Source organism: Strigops habroptila, chromosome 3, assembly GCF_004027225.2.
Source record: "Strigops habroptila isolate Jane chromosome 3, bStrHab1.2.pri, whole genome shotgun sequence".
In the NCBI taxonomy this organism is placed as follows: Eukaryota; Metazoa; Chordata; class Aves; order Psittaciformes; family Psittacidae; genus Strigops; species Strigops habroptila.
Genome location: NC_044279.2, coordinates 61,188,211 through 61,210,836, shown reverse-complemented (window position 1 = coordinate 61,210,836; position 22,626 = coordinate 61,188,211). Strand labels below are relative to the sequence as shown.

At 38.4% G+C, this 22,626-nt stretch overlaps 2 protein-coding genes across 4 annotated transcripts in view; one reads left to right on the top strand and one right to left on the bottom strand.

The window, feature by feature from the left end:
* LOC115605232 (solute carrier organic anion transporter family member 1C1-like) overlaps nucleotides 1-12,251 on the top strand; it is a 41,085-nt gene extending 28,834 nt beyond the window's left edge. Inside the window, exon 15 of the mRNA XM_030479367.1 lies at nucleotides 12,065-12,251. Coding sequence (XP_030335227.1) covers nucleotides 12,065-12,101 — 37 coding nt within the window. The 3' untranslated portion in view covers nucleotides 12,102-12,251. The remainder of the gene's footprint in view (nucleotides 1-12,064) is intronic.
* Nucleotides 1,655-22,426, bottom strand: LOC115605233 (solute carrier organic anion transporter family member 1C1-like). 3 transcript variants are annotated; one of them, XM_030479368.1, is made up of 15 exons: nucleotides 22,268-22,426; nucleotides 19,852-19,997; nucleotides 19,102-19,243; nucleotides 18,847-18,979; nucleotides 17,290-17,420; nucleotides 16,928-17,074; nucleotides 14,421-14,519; nucleotides 13,321-13,557; nucleotides 12,000-12,164; nucleotides 10,409-10,604; nucleotides 7,900-8,065; nucleotides 6,177-6,358; nucleotides 4,686-4,750; nucleotides 3,352-3,469; nucleotides 1,655-2,570 (listed from the first exon to the last, which is right to left on the bottom strand). In XM_030479368.1, the coding sequence occupies exons 2-15, from the start codon at nucleotides 19,960-19,962 to the stop codon at nucleotides 2,348-2,350; spliced, it is 2,115 nt and encodes a 704-aa protein (XP_030335228.1). In that variant the 5' UTR covers nucleotides 19,963-19,997; nucleotides 22,268-22,426; the 3' UTR covers nucleotides 1,655-2,347. The 3 variants fall into 3 exon arrangements, 2 of the variants coding, with proteins under 2 accessions (XP_030335228.1, XP_030335229.1); XM_030479369.1 differs by lacking the exon at nucleotides 13,321-13,557; XR_003990547.1 differs by lacking the exon at nucleotides 4,686-4,750 and having other exon boundaries at nucleotides 2,488-2,570.
* Nucleotides 22,427-22,626: the final 200 nt, after the last annotated feature.

Here is a 22,626-nt window from a genome sequence, read left to right as displayed (position 1 = left end):
GCAATCAAACCAGCGTCCCAGAGGCCTCTCTGCCTCTCTGTTTGGTGAAACCTTTCCTTTGGAGCAGGAAGAAGTAGAAGGGAGAATGTCCTTAATTCTCTATTATGAGAGGCAAAGGGATAAAAATCTTCCAGAAAATGCCCCTCAGTTGACTACCTATTTCATTTTTTACGTATTCTGTACCAGCTCATGTTGAAGAACAAATTATTCCCTCGAAGAAACACAGGAGAGTGCTTAGACTTGCACACAAGAAACAGTGCACTTTGAAAACATAGGCAAGTGATATGTCTTGGAGTTGGGAGTACACTGAGCCGGAGGCTCACTTAATATCACCTGTTGCAGCATTTACACTATTACCAATTTGGGATTGTTACGAAGATTGATGTTAAGTCTTTTTTGTTCAAAAAAGCTCATTTTACCAAGTTGCATCTGGGGTAAATATCTGGACATGAATCATCAGATCTGACCAGAATCTCATTTCTAGTCTGAGATCAATTACCAACGCACCTTCAATAAAACATTATCTCCCGGGAAAATCAAGAAATAGGTGCAAAAGACGCTCTCATCAAAAAACCTGTAGTATAAAAAACAATGTATAGAAATAAACACCCAAACAACAAAGCAAAAGGGAAATGATGTTAGTATGAGTCACCTGACTGTGTATGTCTAGTGCAGATCAGAATTGCCAATATATTCCATTCAATGTTAAAACACTGTTTGCAGAAGGAGAAAGACACACCATGACCTATGCTGCGTAAAATTCCTGGAGTTTCTGGTACTTGGATTTTTCTTTAATTATTTCCAGACCTAGGTGCAATATTGATATCACCTGTACTAGAGAAGCTTTCATTCCTGTTCCCTCATAAAACACACTGCTTCCCCATATCTGCTGGCAGTTTATAATCAGAGCTGTGACTGTAAAGACAATGTCTAAATGTGCTGGTCATTGTGTTTAAACAATAAAATGCAAACAACTCCATCCCCAAGGCCAGGATATGAAGAACTCCCTTTCAGTGAGTACTAGCTCAACTGTTTTCCCATTCCTGTTCTTGCACTTACATGTGGCAGATGGTAGCAGAAAGGTCAGAAGATCACTAATATAGAAAGTCCCTCTCTTTAGCCTGGCGATCTGCTATTTTCCCAGATAAAGTGTGGTAGATTTTCTTTATATTAGTTTAGTGCTCTCTTCCATGTCCCAAGGAAGTTTAAGATTAGAAAATAAAGCTTGTGTCCTAGTTAAAGGCTTGTGTACAGGACTGTAGGGAGCAGAAAGACCCTTCAGAAAAGGAACCAAAATGGCTATGATGATAGAAACAAAACCTCCAATGATCTTACTAGGCATGTTTCCTCCCATTGCAAAGGTACATCATGAAGGCTGTCAATGAAATATCACCCTTCAAGCATTTTTAGAGACCTTTTTTCCCAGTACTGACTGTTGGAAGCATCTTTTATCAAAGTTTCTCTCAGGGCTAGGCTGACTGTAGAAAGCTGTGAATTTGCAAGTTTTCAGTACGGCATTTCATGGCTTACTGGAGGTTCTTTAAACAAGGAAGGAAATCCATATACTTGTCATATAAATGCAGTGGTCATTAGGACAAAATGCCCACACACATACACACACACCGAAAAAGAAAAAAAAAAAAAAAAAATCAAAGAAACTGAAACACGTATCACTTTATTGCATCAGTTCAGAGTCATTTCATTCAAACCCAATACTGAGATGTGCTGCAAAATTAATACACCACTTGCTTTTGTTTGCATTCCGTTTTGGTTGTTGAATGTGTTCAAGCCAAAGCCCAGAGTTGTTGTGCAGTTCTTGTTCAGACGGTGCTCACTGAGATCCCTGGGGCTCTCACCTGAGCGTGGGCTGTGGGACTCAGTCTGGAACAAAGAGCTCTGATCACAAACCATGCAGCAAAGACCATCAGAGCAACTGAGTAACTTGATTGGCCATTTACAGCTGTAGGACTAAACACAGAACAAGAGGACTTGAAATAAAGCTGGTGAAAAATGGAAAAGCAGTTTATTGTGGATTTCTTCTTTTTAATGTTTCAATCATAATCAAATTTATGACACCTGAAATATTTTGGCTAGTCCTACTGTTGGTCTAGAACGGGACTGAGAGCAAATGGATGGGAGAGTTCCTCAAAATTTTGAAAACCTTTCCCCCCTATTGTTTCAGATGAGGAGAGGATGATAAGATAAAGCAAATTAAAAGTCAGTATTTCAAAGATATTTTTTCAAACTCCCAAAATGTAAACTAGCTGTTGAAGTCAAAAGTTAGGCTTCTGTTGTGGTCAGAAAACATGAAGCATAGGCAAAGTTATGAAAAGATTTTGTTTCTTTTTCACATACGAGTTTCCTCACTCTCGTCTGAGGTTCTTGCACCAGGAAGAATATCTTTTTTATTGGAAGTAACTGGTTCTTTGCCGGTTGATCTTTCTGTATCTTTAGCATCTTTCATCTCTTTGCCATGTGTTTTGAAGCGTTTCATTATTAAAACAGAGACCACTATGTACAAAAGACAGCATCCTGCCCGTAGTCCTGCAATGAGGCCAAGATAGACATTTCTAGAAAAAAAATAAAGTGACAAAATGTATTTATATTAATAAAGTTGCCAATTCTTAGTAGAACCTAGTAAGATAGCAAAGACACTTTGGCAAAACCACCTATTCTCAGCCAGGTATCGCCACACATTTTGAGGAATAACTGACAGAAAGCAAACAATCTCATGATCTTTAGCCCCAGGAAGGTTCTAATCAGTTCCTGTACTCCTAGCAGAAATACCTCCTGCCTGAAGAGTGCTCCTATTCAGCAGGCTATATTTTAGGGCTGGGATAGGAGATGCTGCACCAGCCAGAGCTTTCTGCCTGTCGTCCCAGCCTTCCCTCAGCCCCTCACTGGCAGTACTCAGTACTCCTGGCCACAGGTCTCCATGCACCACCAGTCATTTGGGTCCCCTCTCCAAGTGGATTTTGTGGGGTGTCTTATACATCAGGAAGCAGAAAAATGAGGGATGAGGAAGAGCATCTTCAGTGCTATACTTCATGTTTTTTCAATATCTCCCACAAAGCCAAGGCATCGCAGAGTTATTCAGTGCACTAAGGCTTCAGTAAAGGAACTAATTCTGGCAATGTAAGGCAGTGTACTGCAATGTCAAATGTCAGACTGAACCAGAATTGTTTGGCTTATTTGGTCTAATAAGGCCCAGTCAAAATAAGGAGTTTTGGTGCTTTTAGTATTCTAATCAGTTTACTGACAATTGACATGGCAAAGTATACCTTGGTCCTTGGTGCCCAAAGCTGCCTTAGAAGCCAAATTCCCAATCCCTTACCGAAGAGTCCAGCTTACCTGAATGCTTTTGTGTCATATACCCGGCAAGAGCCAGATCCCCCACAGTTTTTTGTCCCCCATTTCAAACAGGTTTCATCTATCAAGGCACCAAAATAAATAGGGGCTGGGAGTCCTCCTGTAAAGAAAAATCGTGTTACATAACCTCAGACATGAAGATCTCAGTGTTTAATGTCACAGTAAAGAAATGAGGAAATTAATCTCAGAGTTTCTGAATTATAGCTGCATAAAATGTGACTAAACATCCAGCTCTAGCTTTGAGATTCCAAGACTTGAGAAAATATTTTAGCAAGTACCTAAAGGGAGTTGAAAGGATCGAAGATTATAGCATTATTATATTCAATGAGGGAAATGCTAGTACTTTTACTTTAATGGCATTTTTATTAGAATTTTAACTTCTGTTGTTTAAAGAAATAATAAAACCAACATCTCTTTTTCAGTCCTGGGTGTGGAATTACATGCCATGACTTATTAATATTTATGAATACTAATGTATCTATTCAGGTATTGCACAACAGTTTGCCATTAAAAATGGTTATCTGAGTACAAAGGGTTGAAATTAAGTACTTGCTGAAAACCAACTAGGTAATGTGTATTGCTTATGTAGTTCTATAAGAATTCCTTTTAGACAATTGTAATGCTTTAATATAATCAGTAAGCTGTTTCAGAGATAACATGCAGTTTTGTGAAGAAAACTGTTTCATAAAAGCACAAGATTTTTCCTCTGTAGCATTCAGCTAAAATATGAAGATTAGGAGAGAGATCCAAATGACTATTTGGGCTTCTCTGCTTGGGGAAGACTTCAAAAATCAGCAAACAAGTGAAGATAAGGCAAGTTTTGCTAAAGGCAGGGCAGGCTACCTGTCCAAAGACTTGAATCATTATTTAGTGCAGATAAACAAAGAAGAAAGGAGAAAGAAAAAGCAAAGAAAATAATAGGCAGAATACGTGGTAGCCCTAAGCGAAAAAAGATCAGCAAAAGGCAGCATAGATGTTAAGGATATCCAGACTGATCAAGCTCAGGTAGTTGTGCCAGTGAAACAAAAAAAACCCCAAAAGTAAGATGACATTTCCTTCTTTTTCCTGATTCCTTTGCTGCGTAGAAAAAAATTCTGAAGAGATAATAATAATCTGTAATTACATAGCAGGAAACATACAGCAAACTCCTCCAAACATTTTGAAATGCAAACAAAATATTTTGGAATTTTTTGCTTACAAACAAAAGTTTTGGAAAATTATTTTTGTTCTCACCTGGAGCAAGAGCATTGCACTTGCTAGCTTTAGTTTATCTCTTGGACTACCTACTTGAATCCCACAAAGAAATGAAGTTTTACCTAATACTCTACCACCTAAAGTTTCAATCCCAACAGCAAAGGATTTCAGGTCTGGTGAAACAGATCTAAAAAGGAAACAAAAATAGTACATTTTTTTGGGGAACAATAGAATAATGTAGCTACAGTTGTGCTGTGAACATCTGCATGTGCCCCATTGCAAGAGTACTGTGGCTTACCTAGCATAGCTCACTTGACCCCTAATTGAAAACATTCACCAAAGTTAAAGTACAGATGTGGAGCCTTCCTCTACTGACTTCGGTGGATGAACTCTCATTGAAATAAATGGGAGAATCTACAAAATGGATCTTAAGCCCAATGACAACAGATCATAAACACTCTCAGGAGTGGGTGCACAATAAAATTAAAGTGAACCAACTAAAAGTAAGCAGTTCATGTTCATAAGTTAAGCTCTGAGAAGCTGCCTTGCTTTAGAAAGGGCAAAATGTGTAGTGGTGAACAGAAGGAACAAGGGTGTGCAGTCATTGCTAGCTACATGCAGGTAAAACCTACCTCAGCCTCTAGCATTTTACAGAGAGACAGTGAACATGAGTTACCTGGCTACAAAAGCACTTTGTTCCTACGATGGAGAAACAGCCTGTGTTCATCAGATGAACCGGAAGAACTGACAAAAAGCAGAGGGGAGTACTGAGCTGGCACAGGGGCAGAAGGGAGACTTGCTATGGCCAGCCTGTTTCCTGAACTGGGGTCTATACATCAGTATATCATCTTGTCAGCATTAACGTGAAAGGCTTCTCATTACACACATTAGTGTTCTGAAAACTGCCCAGCAAAGTTAGCCTTTTCCATAATCCAGGCATGTGGTAAGAATGGCTGCACTTAGAAATACTGCAGAAGAATCATCAGCATGGCCAGGAGAGTTATCTAGACATGAGCACTGATTGCTGAAGATTGCAATTCACCCACGAGTATGAGTGGATAGAAATCTCCATGTAAAAGGCACAGAACATTATCTTTTCTTCTGAGTGCTGCTTTACAACTGAAGGAATAAAAATTAAAAAATCATTGCTCTGACAGTTCTGTTTACACCAGCTTGACAAAAAAATGGGAGTATGAGACTTCTCACAACACAGAAAACATTGTGAGGCAATGAGGCTTAACAAAGATGAATGTTTTTCTCCTGAGTAATGTGAACAGTATAGTCACCTTGTATATGTCTTAGCATCACATCTTGTTTCAAGTCCATTGCTGTTAAAAACACCCCTGTCATTGGAAGTGAAAGCTAATGTTCAAGATCAGCATAAAGTGCATCCTTTTCATCACCAAAGTATCTACTCAGCCTTAAATTGGAATTAAATTCATGGACAGGCATTTTGCTGTGCCTCTGAAGAGAGTTGGATTTCAGAGTACAGGCAGCCTCAGGGCCACAACTGATCAGCATGCCATTCCTCACAATAGGAATGAAATATTAGATACCATATTCTGTTTCTCTTTCCCCAAGCTTTATGGTCAAGGTAAGGTAAAGTATTTCACCTAAACATAATCATGTATGTAGGAGTGCCTCCTAAGGCTAAAATAAATGCACATGCAGTCTGTAATGCTAAAAAATAGGGAAATGCTTTGGTACAGCTTTCTCTTTGGCATTGTCCCAAAACTGCAGAGGAATTGCCAAGCCCGTGCCCTTGTTCTTCCACACAGCTGCAATTGTGAAACACCTGAAAGGAAAAGATGAGAAGAAGAATATATTTAACCAGAATTCAGCGGCAGAGAACTATTTCAGTAGCTAGATTTTTCACTCCCCACAACAGGCAGGCTGTTGTTTAAGCTGAAAGAACCGCCCTAATCATCTTTGCAGACTGATGGCCAAGCTCATTGGTATGCTCCAGCCACTCTAAGCTGCTCCAAAGACACAAAGCAACTGTGACTTTAGTTTCAACCATGTGATTGCTAGGACAGAAGGTGCTCTGTTTATGCTTAAAATAGGTCAAAGCTATAAAATTCTGATGTGAACTGTCATCCAGCCATTCTGCTCAGGAATCCTATGAAGTAGGTGAATAACAATGAAAAATATAGATGTGGGCCCAATGCAATCATCTAGCTATCGTTAAGCATCTGAAACAGCATTTGGCATTGGATTGAGAGTGGACTGTTTCATAGCTTGAGGATAGCATGGGTTTGAAAGCTAATTTCCCTGAAGTGATGCAAGAGAATATTGTTAGGATGTATGGATATAAGCCTGAAAATGTTGCTTCTCTTTTTCAGTATTGTTACATGAAGATAATTCTGCTCCTGCCAGAAGACATGACCATTTGCATGCACTGCTGGAAACCTAATAGCTTTGATGGTCTTGCCCAGGTAGGATTGTGTGAAGTCCTGCAAATGGCTGAGCAAAATGGCCAGATGTATATTTACAGGACCTCTTGGCTGCACAATTTAGTATTATGACTTGCTTTCCTGAGCTATGGCAGCTCAGGAAAGCAGGCAATTCCAGTATGATCTCTAACAGTTTGTGAATCCAGCACTCACAATTTTACACAGGTCAGCTGTACATGAATTGACACCATTGGATTTTGCTAGTCTAACAACCAGACTAACAAAGGTCTTCTAAAGCAAACCCCTCTTAGATATGTTGTACCTACACAGCAAGAGATCTACTGAGATTCTTAAAGCCAAATTTATGGTCATCTTGCTGAGAGGAAAATAAATTTTAAAAAATAGAAATAAAAGCATTCAAGATGTGTAAGTTAAGAGTCTGAGGTTTTCATGTCTTTCCTGAATACCTCACTTACCTCACCACAACTCTTTTAAAAGTCCTCCCTGCAACCTTGCACTCACTCAGTTTCTACAAGGTTAAAATGTAAAGAATGGACATTTGCATCTACAGGGTTTCTTAATCACAAGGCCAAAATAACCAAATCATAGACTGAGAAATCTACCTATATCACAAACTCATAGAACAGTTTGGATTGGAAGGGGCCTTTAAAAGTCGTCTAGTTCGTTTCCACCTGGAATGAGCTGGGACATCTTCAACTAAATCAGGTTGCTCAGAACCACATCCAGCCTGACCATGAACAGATTTCCAGAGGTGAAAAGCCACTTCTCTGGGCAACCTGTTCAAGTGTTTCACCACCCTTATAAAAAAAAATTTCTTCCTTATATCTAGTCTGAATCTATCCTCTTTTAGTTTAAAACCTTCTCCCCTTGTCCTATTGCAACAGGCCTTACTAAATAATCATCTATCCACCTATATATTTACCATAGTCTTTCCTGTTCCAGTTGATGATTTACATCCTGCAAAGCAGGCCGTCATGTAAGTGATCCCATTATCCCCACATACAGGGTCCCACTGATCCAACTTGCAGCTACAGTCAGCATTGCAACTGGCCATGAAGCTGTTTTTGAAGGCAGAAAGATGCTTTAATCTGGAGGAGAACAGAAAGAAATAAAAGAATGATGTAGTCAAATTATATAGTCAAACAAAATATCAGGACACAGGCAGGAAAAGCGTGGAAAAAGTGAAGTAATCAACATGGACAGGTATCTGCTACCATCTAATAGACTGTGAAGTTGTCATAGGCAGACTAAGTTAATTTCAGCTAAACCAAAGCTCTTGAGGTTTTTCATCAAGCATTAACATTTTTATGGATTGTTGCTGAAAAGGCATGGAACTCGCATACTAGGTATTCTTGGCTGCGAGGGAATATTTGATATTACTTTTTCATTTGAAAGCTCAACCCAAGAAAAAGAAAATCACACCTAGAATCTTTTACAACTTGTAGACTGGCCATGCTTTTCCTTAGCGGTAGATACTATACTATATATTTGGATGTAGAAGTGGTGATATAAAATCATATAAAATGATGTAAAACTAGAGCAGCAAGGTGTTCTTGACATACTTTTTTACTGGATCAGAGCCAGTTAGTGGCAATGAAAGTTGCGTTAGTCTAAGGGAGAAGTGCTGCTTCTGTCTCAGTTCTGACTGTATTCAGCAGTGGCAGCAGCTCTTCACCTGGGACAGGCTTGAGCCCCTTTTCTTATCAGATCTTATTTCCTATTGTAGATTATCATGGGCTTTCATAGCTTACACTTTTACCAACATTTCTGTAAGAAACCTCAAAATCAGACCCCAAGTTGTTAAATAAACTAAGAGTGTGACAACTAGAATTGAGAATTTTAAAACTGGCCAGTGAATCTGAGGGCATGGTGGCCTGGCTCAATTTTCAGAAAATGTTAGGAGTCCACCATCAACACCCCTGATCTGAAGTCACTCACAGTATGAAGTAAAAATTGTTCCTTTTCTTCTTTCTTACCACTCAATCCAAAACACACCTCAAGGAGGCTACATTTCAGTCTTTTAGAAAGGAAAATAAGTGGGAGATTTAGCCTTCGTTAGGCTGTTGCTCATCTTCAAACTACAAATTGTTAAATGGATAAAACACTGAGTTGCTTAACCAGAAAAATTTTAGCATGTACTAAATCCTCCAATCTATTGTCCTGGAGAAACTGTAATTGCTCTTTCAATATTTGCTGTCTTGATGTTTCTGCTTATATTTAGTTCACTCACTAGTATCAGATATTGCACTCAACCAGAGTTATCTCCATTACCTAAACCTCTGACATCTTTTATGTAACTGCTGTCAAAGTTGAACTGGATGCCAGGTTTGCCAAGACAACTTAGATATTTCCCTGAACATAGGCTCAAAAAACACAAGACTGAGTTTCTGTCTGAATTGAAAATCTAGCAAGCCCTGCTGGATTCAGTTTAATCCTTTAAAATCCCTTAAAATTTGTTGGACCAAACTGAGCTAAATTTAAACAGTAGGCAATTGTGGCAGGCTGCTAGAGTCAGAAAAATGTTCTCAAGAAAGCATGACTATGGTCCTGGTCAGGGAGGGGGAATGTCTGCCTGGGCAGCACACACTCCTGACATGACTACTTTCTACCTCCCAGCTGAGAAAATGGATGCAGGCAGGTCAGCAGCTCCAGATACCAAGGGAGGATGGTAACTCCCCATGCAGGTTGATCTGAAGGATGGCCCCTTTTAGAGGCAAAGCCACTGGGAGACTTTGAGGAAGCCACTTTCAACTTTTTTGCATCCCACTCCCTACATGGTAGGCTTTAAATTAAAGCTTTGAAATATAATATAAAATTTTAATTTGCTCATGATAAATTTAATCTTAATTAGCAATTTTGCAGAATATAGAGGCATATTGTCAATATGCAGCAATAAACAATTTAGAAAAAGAAATGTCTTGTTTAAACAAAATTTGAAAAACAAAACTAGGATATTCTGCTCTCCCCTAACACTAGGTATCATTTTAGCCTGACAAGTCTATCTCAAAACCCAGGATTTTCTTGTGTGTACCACCACCAAGGGAGCAATAAAAAGATATAATCACAGTAGCTCCGCTCTAGCTGAAACCTCACTGATTGACACTAGCAGATGACCTAATACAGGTCAATTTCAACAAAAAATTGTCTTTAAACAGATACATATTTTTTGTTATGAAAAATAATACAACAAAATTATATATCACTACAGTAAATCAACAGAAAAGGCACATTTCAGAACTCATCCAAATTCAAATCAAAATGTTTTATAGAATAGAAGGTTTGTAGCCCAGATAAGAATACAAACCCAGAGGAGTTTGTGAGAGCAAAGTAACAGATGCACACACCATGTTCTGCACAGTGCAGGAAGCAACCAGGACAAACGACACAATCAACACAAACCCAAAGGATTACAAACCCAAAGGATTACAAACCCAGAGTAGGGCACTGTCAAACCAGCCACCTGGAGCACCTCACAGCTGCATGTAAAGTACAAGAGGTTTAACAAATATGCTACTATAAAGGTGGTGCATGCAAACTTTGCCATTTCAGTTACGTGAAGTTTTAATTTCTTGATCAGAAAGCCTCCTAGAAACATCCCCAGGATTGTGATGGGTAAAAGTATCACACCTGCAAATAGAAGGTAATAGAAATGTTAACCATTGTCACTCGCACTGAGCCTTTTAAGAATGAATATCTCACTCTAGTATTTACCAAAATATCAGATACTAACCTCTTTTCCAACAGATCCTTCAAGATTCTAGGGCTTTTTGTTAGCTTTAAGTCATTTTGCTTACTTCCTTTTTTTCAAATCATATTATGACTTTAAAAAGCTTAGCTCCTCAACATTCCCTACTTTTTTTACTATACTGCTGATTGTATATCTACTGACATAATAAAACCTATACAGGTGCCTGTTAGAAACTGGAGTAAATGAGATAAATGTCTTAGCTCACGGGCACTTCTTCATCAAACAAGCAAACAAACAAATCATTAAACTTCCAGAAAGTTACAAAAAGAAAAAAATCTCCAAAATGTAACACAAAAGGAAGCAGCATCTGGATTTGCATTGGATTCCATTTTGCTCTGAGAGTGAACCATGGAAAAATTTGTATTTAGATGTTCAGCATTTCACAAACTCCAGCCCTAATTTACATGCTGAGTAGAGAGCTTTTACAAGGTTCTATTGTGAAGGGTTGGCCTTTTCCTGTGTGTTATTTTGTTTGGTTGGTTTTTTGGGTCATGTTGTTTCTCTAAAACTTTCCCTGCATTTGAAAGAAGATAGGAAAAAGAAAGTTCTTTCCACATTTGTACCTGACCTGCAGGAAAGCAGGGTGCCTTCAAGTTAAAGTAATGGAATATCAATTCTGCAATGACCTGGTAGCCTAGTTTTCTTGCCAGGTTATCAGACCATATTAATCACTGTAAAATTAATACAATTTCAACATCTTTTTTTTTGTAGAACACTATGAAGAACTTATTTTTGAGGGAACTCGAAAATAGAAAAAGAACTTTGAGCTGAATGAAATTACTCAAACTTTACATTTTGGTTTCTTGTTGCTAATAAAATTTGTATTTGCAATTAAAATGGAAGAAGATTTACACTGAGATGTTATTCTGAAAAGGAAAAATCGCACATTTCATCAGACATTTTCTAAATTGGATGTTTTTTTCTTCTAGCTATAACTGCAGCTTATATATGGGTTTTGTTCATGAAAACAGACACATTCATAACCCAAATCTCACTCTGAAAAAAACTTCAGCCAAAAAAACATCCACCCAGATTTAATAATCCTCTAGCCCACTAAATTAGGAACACCAGGAAAATTAACACCAAAATTAACATCCATTTTCAAAATAAGTAGAAAAAATAATAAACCACTACACACTTTTACATACTCATTTTTCTTTTTTTTTTTTTTTTTAAACCAGAAAGGTTCATATAAGAGCCTCCTAAAAAGGAAGGCAAAATAAGAAAGAAAATCCTCCTTTTTGACACTGGAATTTTAAAGGACAGGTACCTACCAATTAGAAAGATTGCTCTTGCCACTGATACGTTAAATTGCTGTTCCATAAACTTTGTCTCATAGGTTATCAACCCAACAAGAGAATTGTACTGCAGAATAGTGAGGAAGATGTACACTATGAAAACTGGATTTCCAAACAGCTTCTTCAGAGCTGGGAAGAAACCTGTAATGGAGAAGTATATGCTGTACACCCTGCTAAACACAGAGTTGTTTTGACAACCTTTAGATAGTAAAACTAACTTCGATTTAATTACTGGCTGTATTGTAGATTATAATTCTTTGCCTATCAAAATACATGCTTGCTTAAGTGAGAGTTTTCCTCATTGCTAACCCATAACTTACTGGAGCAGCAAGGCTTAATGGTACAGTGGATGCTCAACTGGGAATCAGAAATCCTACATTATCTTGTGTGTGACACAGGACTATTCATCAAAGGCACTAAGGCTTGCCAGACTGATGCCAGTACAGGAGAGTGTCCCCAGAGGAACATTATGACTCTCTATAATGTACCAAGTGAAAGGTTTGGTGCCTAAAGCAGGAGCCTTCACAAACCACGCTAGAGCCCGACGTGAAGCTGATGGTCAGAGAAAGGGAGCACCTGATCCAGCAGAAGGCTGGAACCTTTCCTGAGACCCTTGATTACAGTATCTAAACCCATGGAATTAAAGTGAAGACAAAAAACTTGCATTTAGCCTATAGTCTGACTGCGCTTTTGCCCAAAAGATGAGAGTGCAAAACATATTTGCCATTACCACTAAAGGGTGCACATCCACACATAAAAATCAATAAAAGCCCTGGGGGAGTCCAGCAATGGGTAGTTGGGTCTGATATCGCCTATACAAGGTGAATAGCATCACTGAGCTCAGTGAATCAATACCATCACTCACCCACAGTGAAATCCCTCCAACACCTAGTGTAGTACTTAGCCCCATGTTTCCCTCCCAGATGTTGGCCTCAGTGAAACAGTAACCTGCCAGCTGTGGATTGGTCATTAATGAGGGATAGGATGTTTTCCACCTTTTTCTTTCATAATCATAGGATTATAGCTGTAATATATGACATGACAACCACTATGTTGAACTGAGAATCTCTGGTGCTCAAAGCAACGGCATGAGCTTCTTCCAGCTGTCCAACATAAGGAGAGGACTGAAACACACCCTTAGCATGTAATCATGATACTACAAATGAAAAAGCATTTTTGCCCATCATTTGCACTGCAAAAATGCACATTTTGCTGTGGTTGTGCAAATCCATGCTCAGCTCAGAATGAACCAAAGAAAGAGAATTCACATGCAAACATCTGGGCAATAATCTTTCACCTTTTACTGCCTCTGAGAACTTTAACTGTGGCTGAGCTGGGGGGTCTATTTTGTAGTGATCTCCTTGACCAGGCAAATGACTAATCTTCAGGGTTTCATTCTCTCCTTCTTTAGGCAAGGAGTAAGGCAAAAACCAGAAAGGCAATGAAGCAATGAGGTTAACTGCTCCACAAATAAGCAATCCAAGCCACCAGGCACCAACCCAACGGGTATCCTTCGGATTTATGCTGATGGCATCTATAAAATACAGAAAGACAGGAAAATAGATTAAGTATCGTGCAGAGCAATTAAACTTACTATAGGTATCCATACATATATATATATAATTTGAAGATCATAACAGAGGTGATCTATGTTTCATATGAAGAATCGAAATGCAGCTTGAATCAAATCAGTCCCGAGCAGTCAAAAATAGATATCTCCGTTTAGACTCATAGTGGCATTTCCCTGCCACAATTTTCCAATTTCTGTGGGAATGAGTGACAGCAAGAGGGCCCTTCAGCACCCAAAAAGATCTTTTATTTCTCAATTTCCCACTGTCCCCTCCTCCTTCCATTCCCAAACTTAACATTTTTTTTCTTTGAAGTCCCTCAAGTTTTCCCTGGGATGAGGGACTTTAAAGTTGTTTGAACAATTGAATGAGTTTTCATATGAACCTTTGCTGCATGCTTTTCAAGAGAAAATAATTTTTGTCAAGTGTTGAAAATGTCCACGAGAAAAGGTCTTTCACTCTTCTCTCAGCGTAGGGATGGCCTTTCATTCCCTCATTTGTTCTCAGCTGCATAAAAAGGGTGTAACAAGTGCATGCACAAGCATTAAAAGAGGTGCAAAATTTTTCTGCAGTGGGGGTAAGGGTCTTGCATCAGGGGCCATTCCAGTCAATTACAGCATTGTAGATATTAAAATGTAAATAACACCAGCTTTCAAGTAGGACAAACTCTCTAGAGACCCCCCCCTTTTGGAGTAATAAACCGGGAAGGTGCTTCTGTGCTTCTTGACATGCAGGTTCCTATATAGAATCATAGAACAGCCACCATATAAAATCATAGAATCATCTACAGCCATATTCTCAGTTAACACACCAGCTCATGGTCTCTTACCAATATCCACAATGCCAATGTCAACCCAGAGGCTGGCACAGAAAGACCCAAGCAGGAAGCCTAGGGTTGGCCCAAACATGCCTGAGGATCTCACCAGGCCTGTAAGAGAAAGGAGGGAGCACCAGAGAGTGAGCAAAATACTGCACAGACAAGCATACCTTCTTCTCTGAGGAGAGAGGAAGGAGGATAAAGAAGTAGGGCACAGGGCGTTAGGGATTGTCTAATGGGAAGCTTCTCAGCAGCAAGAAAATAAGCCATAAGCTGCCAACATGCTAGCTGTGATGTGGAAGCAGGCTCCTTCACCCACACAGGGCTTTGTCGAAGTGAGCATGGTCTCACGTGCGCTCCCGCATGCATTTCATTGGCAAGATTGGTGCCTTGGAAGGAACAGGGAGAAAGAGAACAGCATTGCAATGATTTTTATCTCTCCTCCTCCCTACTTATCACGTTTTTGTAGTTACATTGTTCAGCTTGTGGCAGTTAACTAATGAACAACTCTAGACCTGCTGGAAGTATCATAAGTCTACCTGCAACCCTATTCACAGCTTGCATGATCTTCTGTATTTGTAAAAGTCAGGACATCTCCCTGTAGCATGGGTTCAGATCCCTAATTTAATTTTTAGTAGCAGTAGTTGATCTGATGATGTGTATTTAGAGTCACATTAGGATAATAGGGACAACAGAAGTGTGTGGACATGGAGTCAGGTATAGGACCCTGAGAATATTTTTCGTAGGTAAGTATGTGTGTGAGCAAAGTTCATTAGACAGAATCTTCATTTCATTCAGCACCAGAAAAGCAAATCAGTTAACTGGTGTGTTAATAGGTACTTAATGAGGAGGTGAAAATAAAATTAAAAAAAAAAAAAAATCAAGCAATTTCGTGATCACGTAATGACCTCTTTAAAAGCAGCTTTCGGTTTTGTTACTGGCCCCACTGGGGCTTCCATTTCCTCCTTTGTCTCTGCTTACAATGGGAGATTACATGGGGTAAGAAGAAGGTGGGATTCCCCTAGGAGCAAGTGAATAAGCTGCCTCTGCCTCAAAATAACTTATACTCTTACTCAACAAAACATCAAAGGGCAGAAGAAAAAGGAGAGACTGGAAGGTGAAACTTCTTGCTCAGGGTCAAATGATGAAGTAAATGGCCAAAATTCACCAGCAAGGCTTGACTGGTTTTATTATAGGAGGTTTTTTATTTATTTTATAAAAACACTGATCATAAATTGATTCAGTCAAGTGATAAATAAAATCAGATATAGAAAAGAATTAAAGCCAGTCAAGAAAAGGAATTTCAGCTCTATGGAAAAGACTCTTTCAAAAGACTGAGCCTTTGCAAATTAAGTCAGTCCATCAAAATGGAATAAGAGACTGAAAACTGCTATTCAGAATGTTAAAATGAAATATTTTAATAAACTATAAACGAAATACTTTATTTTACATGCATGACCTGAACAAATTTTCATTTTGGCTGAATTCAAACTATTCTTTGTGTATACTTTATATTTTTAATCTCACTTTCCCAGTAGTCCCCAACCCATTGCAATCTCTCCAAGATCAGATTCTGACAAGAAAAAAATTCAGCTGAACTTTTTAAACTACCTTTAATCAGAGCTCTGAGGTGATTACAAATATTTTTGGTAACTGCTGAGTGGAACTTTTGTTTTTGTCAGCTCCCCTGACAATACTTCTATTCAACCTGCAGATTTCCTCATCCCCAATTGATGAGGAGGGGAAGGCAATGGCCTTACCTTGTAGCATTTGCATACTGAGCTCTTCCTGAAACTGTGTCTTACTATCTTTATGACCAGTTCAACTTTACCAGGTTTACTTCAGGCAGCAATCTTGACCTTCCTTAGCCACACAAACACTCCATGTTATTAAATCAATTTGGCAACAAATTAATTAGCTTGGGTGTAACCTTTCTCTGTTGGGCAACAGGCTATCTTCCGTCAAAACAACAATAACAAAATCCCACTTAGAAGGGATTTATTACAACACCCTGGCAAGGGTTTGGTTTTTCCTTCAGTAACTAGTGACTTTAAAAAAAACATTCATTGGGACATATGCTGCATGTAAAATTCAAAAAGTCAGGTAAAAGCTTCCGAAACGCAATTGCGTTACTATGATTACTGATCATTACAACAAGGATCACTCTCTTCCCTGTGAAACAGTGATTAGGAAGAATGAAGCTGAGATACTGAAGATAATATGCCAGATCAGACAGATATGACTTCTCACTTTGGAGAAATGAGTATTTGATTATGCTTCTCTTCATCACAGAGAAAACTGGCACATGTAGCAGACGCTACTCAGGGAAAGCAAAAGCATCATCTGGGAATATCCTTCAAAAATAAACATGAGATCTCTTTTGCACGGCTTTTTTGTCTCTGTACAATTTAAAATTATCCCGAGAAGAGCAGACAGATTTTCTTGGAGAGTATTTGCTTGGCTACAGAAATGTTAAAGAAAAGAATGTTTAGCATAAAAATCGCTCATTTGCATATTACCTATGTAAAATGCCGAGTTTTCTTCTTTAGAAAAATCATCAATATATGAAACCCCCAGTGGCATAACTGGTGCTTCCCCAATTCCACGTAAAAGGTTCCCCATCAAGACAAAGAGCCACAGATAGGAATTTGCTGTTTTCTCACATCCTGCAGGCCATAAACATTTACATTTCTGTGAATGTAATTCTTACAATACTTTCTTGCAATAGAAAAATAACATAAAATATAGCGGTTTACAACCATTATAAGATGAGTATGTATATATCATGGTTTCTAACAGGGGTTTGACAGTTTTTCAGAACAAGAAGGTGTACAAAATGTGGACAAGGAGAAGAGAACCCAGCACCAGAGCTTTTGCTTACCAAAATTTTTCTTTGTGCTGGGTGTTTCTGTAGCATCTGTGGCTGGATGGCCCTCAGATGATGCTGGGGAGCAAGCTGATACACTCGTAGAGGAGTTGTGCACAGTAACAGTTATCCTTTCATAATTATAACTGGAAAACAACTATGTAAAATACAACTGACACATGAAAGAGTCTGCTTTTCAGGAAGAGTGTATGAGCCTTGTTCATGTTCACTCCTGTTACATACAAGCAAAATGGAGGGGCAAGCCATTTCAGTGCTTTCACTTAAAAAAAGATAGGTATCTTCATATCTTTTTCAAAATACTCTGACCATACTAACCCCCATATTTTCTTAAGCTGAAGAGCAGAAAAGCTGCTTCCAGGGCTTAAGAGAGCATTCTTTAGACCAAAGGACAGAAGCAGAGTCCATCCACATCATTCTACATGCAACAGTGCTGATGTTTTTCCATACTGGCACCAATTTTTTATCTATGTGACAGACATGTAACAAAAATTTCTGTGCTAGTTTAAAATTAGCTAGCTAAGGAGCTACTAGTAACCTATCCGTGCTTATAAAGAGATTAAAATCAGCTGCAACACACGTGCCAGTTTGTCGGTATTTTGGCACCCTGCTACCACAGCATATCTGCTAAGAAAATTGAAGCCGGCTTCAGTACATTTATGCTGCATTGGCAAAAATTGAGAGCAGATATTCCCTCTGACTGTGCAATCGAGCGGTAACCTTTAATGTTGTGATGGGTGACGGTGAGCTCCCCAGGGCCTCTGGGTTTTGCTCAGTGTTGTAGAGAGTGGATAATCTTCAGAACTTGGCTGTGAGTTTGGGTTAAATCAGATTTCCATCGCTCTGCTTCTCACCTGTGCTGTCTCCTGCAGTGCAAGTTCTCAAGCAGAGTAGTGACTGTGGCCACTTTCCATATCATGGTCTCCAGATATGATTCTTTCTATACCCTCCTTATCACAGTTATTGATCTTTAAACCAAGGAAGATGCATAAATAAATTTTAATTTTTGAGGGACAGAGGGGTTTCATTTTCAACTACTATTCAGTGAGGATGCTCATGGATTGGAGATGTATGAACTGCTTCTGACACCTACATATTCACCGAAGCTTAGATGTGAAGAGTATTTAGATATTTAACTCTCCCCGAATTCAGAGGATATAGATAAACACATTCATGATTTTAAGAGCTTAGTATGAATAGCTACCTGGAAGATCTCATAACAGTTCATTTAAGTATAAAAAGGAGGAGAACATCCATCAAAAAAAAAAAAAAGTATCTGTATATATCCATTCTAGGTAAAATTTCCACCCACTTTATCTCTAATTATATATAAGTTCTGTAGAAACCTGAGGTTTCTCTCTTACTTACCTGTAGAAAGAGGTAAGCTTTCAGAGAGGAAATTAGAAAGACAATACTAAAAAAGCCACTTATTGAAACCTTCCTATTATCTGGAAATACTACTATTGTCAAGCTTTTAACTCCAGTGTACGATTAAATAACACTTTATATGGTCAAGCTCAATTAGCGCAAAATGTGAAAACTCTCCATATTTACCGTCCCATTAGGAACTGGGGCATGACTGACAAAAATGCTCCTAAGGACATGACGAGGCATCCAACAGCAATTACTTTTGGTCGATGAACTCTTGGTCCAAGGTAGCTCACCAATACAATTACCATTAAGTTACCTGCATCAAGAGGAAAGACAATCAGTAAGTTTATGAAAAAAAAAAAAAGAAAAAAATTTTTTTTTTTAGAGAAAATGTATTAAGAAGCAGTATGTATCCACTTTCAAAGAAAATATACATACCTATCTCAAAGCTGCCGTCAATAATGCCAACAATTGATGATGAGATTTCAAATCTCCTTTCAATTTGACTGGACATGCTCTTCATGTAGCTTCCAGAAAATCCTTTGGCAAAAAAGGAAAAAGCTAGAGCTCCAAGAAATATCTGAAGAGAGAAAATAATTGAGTTTGCAAAGAAACAATTTTTTCTTCATGGCTGGATGCCTGAGCTACCTACACAAGAAATGTAAAAATCAAATGATTTGTTTTCTAATTCTCTGTGAAGAGATTCTTGCTATTGTTTTCATCAATACAGAAGATTTTACTTTCTCTTTCACGATGGCCTTCAAAACCTCTTCTACTGCAAAGAAAGAGAAAGCTGATATTGACTGTGTGTATTTTCTATCTTTCTACCACATATTGTTTTAGCTGTTTCTTTCCTTACGAAAAACTTGCAGCATAAAGTTGTTCATGACTGCTACTATTATTACAGCATGTCTTATTACTCCTACTTCTTGTGTTCTAAAAAACAATGATAAAAAGATGTAACTGCAACTACCGTTATGACTATAGGACATCTCTAAATGTTTCCTTAGTAAAATATGGCCTCACTTTTTAACTTCTGAACACACTTATTGACTTGTATGTGTTTGGTTTCGCTACCAACACACATAGTGTCAGTGTCATACATAACTATCTGATTTTTGATAGAACTTTAAATTGTCATTTTTAGTATTCCAGAGAAAATATGTGGCGAGGGCTCCTCTATCATACCTTTAGCTTTGAACAATTATGGTACATGTTCTTGGCAGGAATTGCACTGCCATCGCTGTCCTGGAAGAGTGACTTGTCTTTAAGTTGGCCAGCAGTGATTGACCTGTCCATGGTTTTCCTCCTTCAGATCTGATACGTAGGTCTTCCTGTTTGGAAAATATCACTACATTTAACTATTATTTTCATAAGAATAAAGGTTCCAATGTTTTTCCATACATACTAGATGGTGAGACACTACTTGAGATGTCTACACATTGACACCATTTCTCAGGAAGGACGTTAAAGAGTGTTCAAAGTGCCATTGTAATGAGTTAAGTATTAGTGCACTTGCTTTGTGAAATCTGCTTTCTAAAAGACTTCAGGACCTTCTTGGATAGATGGAAAATTTAGAGGCAACTTGCTGACAGTTTATAGAAATCTTTGTAAAGAGGAAAGTCCCTAGGCAGCTGGAGACTAGGAAAGTTATGTCAGAGAAACATCTTCACCATGCTTGAATCGATTCTTATATTCTCTTTTAGATATCCACTTTTGATCACTGTTCCAGGCTAAATGGGCCTTTGGTATGACCCAGTAGGCTACTGACATTATGCTATATTTATAAGGATTTTCTCTAACTGCATAATCTATGAATTTGCAGAAATACTGAATACTACCCTGTACCATTCTGTCAAAATTTCTGTAAGTAACATTATTTACTGGATAAATGTTTGTAGAATCAGACCACAAATGATGACCAAGGAGAAAATAGGATAAGAGATATGGTAGGTAAAGATGTATCAGGGAAAAAGAGGGCACTGATTAAAAGAAATAAATAATAACTATGTAGTTCCACAAGTCTCCAATAAGTTTCTGCAAGACAGATGATAAATGTAGCTATTTTCATGAAACTGCCAAAGATTACCATTTAAAAATTGGCTCTGATATAAAGAGTCATCTTAGATACACTGGTTGATGTATATTAAGCTTATTGGGGAAATCAGCTAATAAAGAGAGATCTGGAATGCTAACAAGTCAAAAAGAGTTATTGCCAAGTTCCTCTGTTGGAAAACTGGTGCAGTAGTACAGAAACCAATTAATTAGCTCTGATATAAATTGGCGTATATATTAGAGGAATATAGAGAAACATAAGTCAAGAAACTGACCTGGAGCATTTCCCCTCTTCTTCCCCTCCTCTTCCTCCCCCCCGCCCTTGCAGTAGGAACCTCTCAAAGTTCCCCTCCTGCAGGCCCCAGAGGCCAGCTGATCCAAGAGCAGAGGCCATTTAAGTGTCGTGAGGGATTTTTGACACCAGAGGCAGTTGGGCTGTGGCAGGGTCCCATGCTAATGTGCAAGGGTTGCTCTGTTCCTCTAGAGAGCTCAGTTCTCCTAAGCGAGATGCCCAGGAGCAAGCTGGACTCCCTGAGAAATGCCCGCCCATGCCCAGAAAGGACAAAACTCTCTTAGCAACCCAACAGGCACCTAGAAGTTATCCTTAATGATTGCGCATAGGCACTGATGTAGTAAAAGATGTATACATATATATCTGGATCTGGACCTCTGTATAAAGAGATATAAAGCCTGATAAGCACTTCAACTTAAATTTTTAGTTCCAAATCCTACTCCAGTAGGATCCACCAAAAGTAACTATGCAAAAGTCAAACACGTGTATTTCAGAGTGATCCACATGTGAAATTTGTAAAGAGACCTGACCTAACCTTCCTTAAACCATCTTTAGCAGCTCACAAATCAAAAACCATTGAAAAAAAAGAAGTTATAGATAATTGAAGTATGGTGAATTCAGATTTACACTAATCTTTACAGGATGGGAGCTGAAAGACAGAGTTCTCTAAAGCAAATACATTCTTCATTTATTTGTATTTTGCTGATGATTAACTTCGTAAAACCTCTGACTTTGTTAAAAAAACAGTATCTAAATCAGTTACATGGTTTTCTATACACAATATTTAATGCTATGCTCTTAGCCTAATAATCTACCTTAAACTTACAAAAAATATTAAACTCTATAAACACTTCTCTTATGCATAATGAAACAGCACATTTTCCATAACCACTCTGTAAAAACCTGCACTTTGGCAAACTAGTGAATCATTGACCTTAGTGGCATTTAAAATTAAATGAAGCAAGAAAAATAATCCAAGATTTAGTTTACCTTTTTTTTAATTAATTAATGGCAATTAATTGGTTTTATATGGAAGAATAAAACATCCCACTGTCCACAGTGCTTACCCTTTACAAAATATCTAATTTGCAGAATTGTACCTTTGCACTTTACATAATCTCTTTCAAGTTTAGTGACACTGAGATGTACAAAAAGCCTAGTCTGTCCTGCACCTAAAAATTAAACAAACAAACAAATGGAAAGAAGCAGAAAGGGAGGGTGGGAAGAGACAGCGAGAGGCAGAGAGAGAGAACTTACTTTGTGTCACTGTGGTGTCAGGCTGTTTCTTTCCCGTGCCCTAGGGCTTTCAGGCTTGAAGCCAGTGCAACGTCACAGCAAAAGTGCTGCCTGCTCCAAGAAGTGGAGCACTCCACCGCATTTTTTTAAACCTTGGATTTCCTTCTTACAGTGATTGCAAAACTTTCCCACAATCACTGATACAAAAGCTTTGCAAAAGAAGGCAGGTTTCTTCTGTTGTCATTACTGTGGCAGCCTACCTGCCAGCACAGTATGCTAGTGGTGCCAGCCTCTCCTAGGAGGAACAACTTGTTTTCTTCACCCTTTGGTGGTTTTTTTCTTCCTGAAGTCTAAACACTAAAGCTGCTTTAAGCACCTCT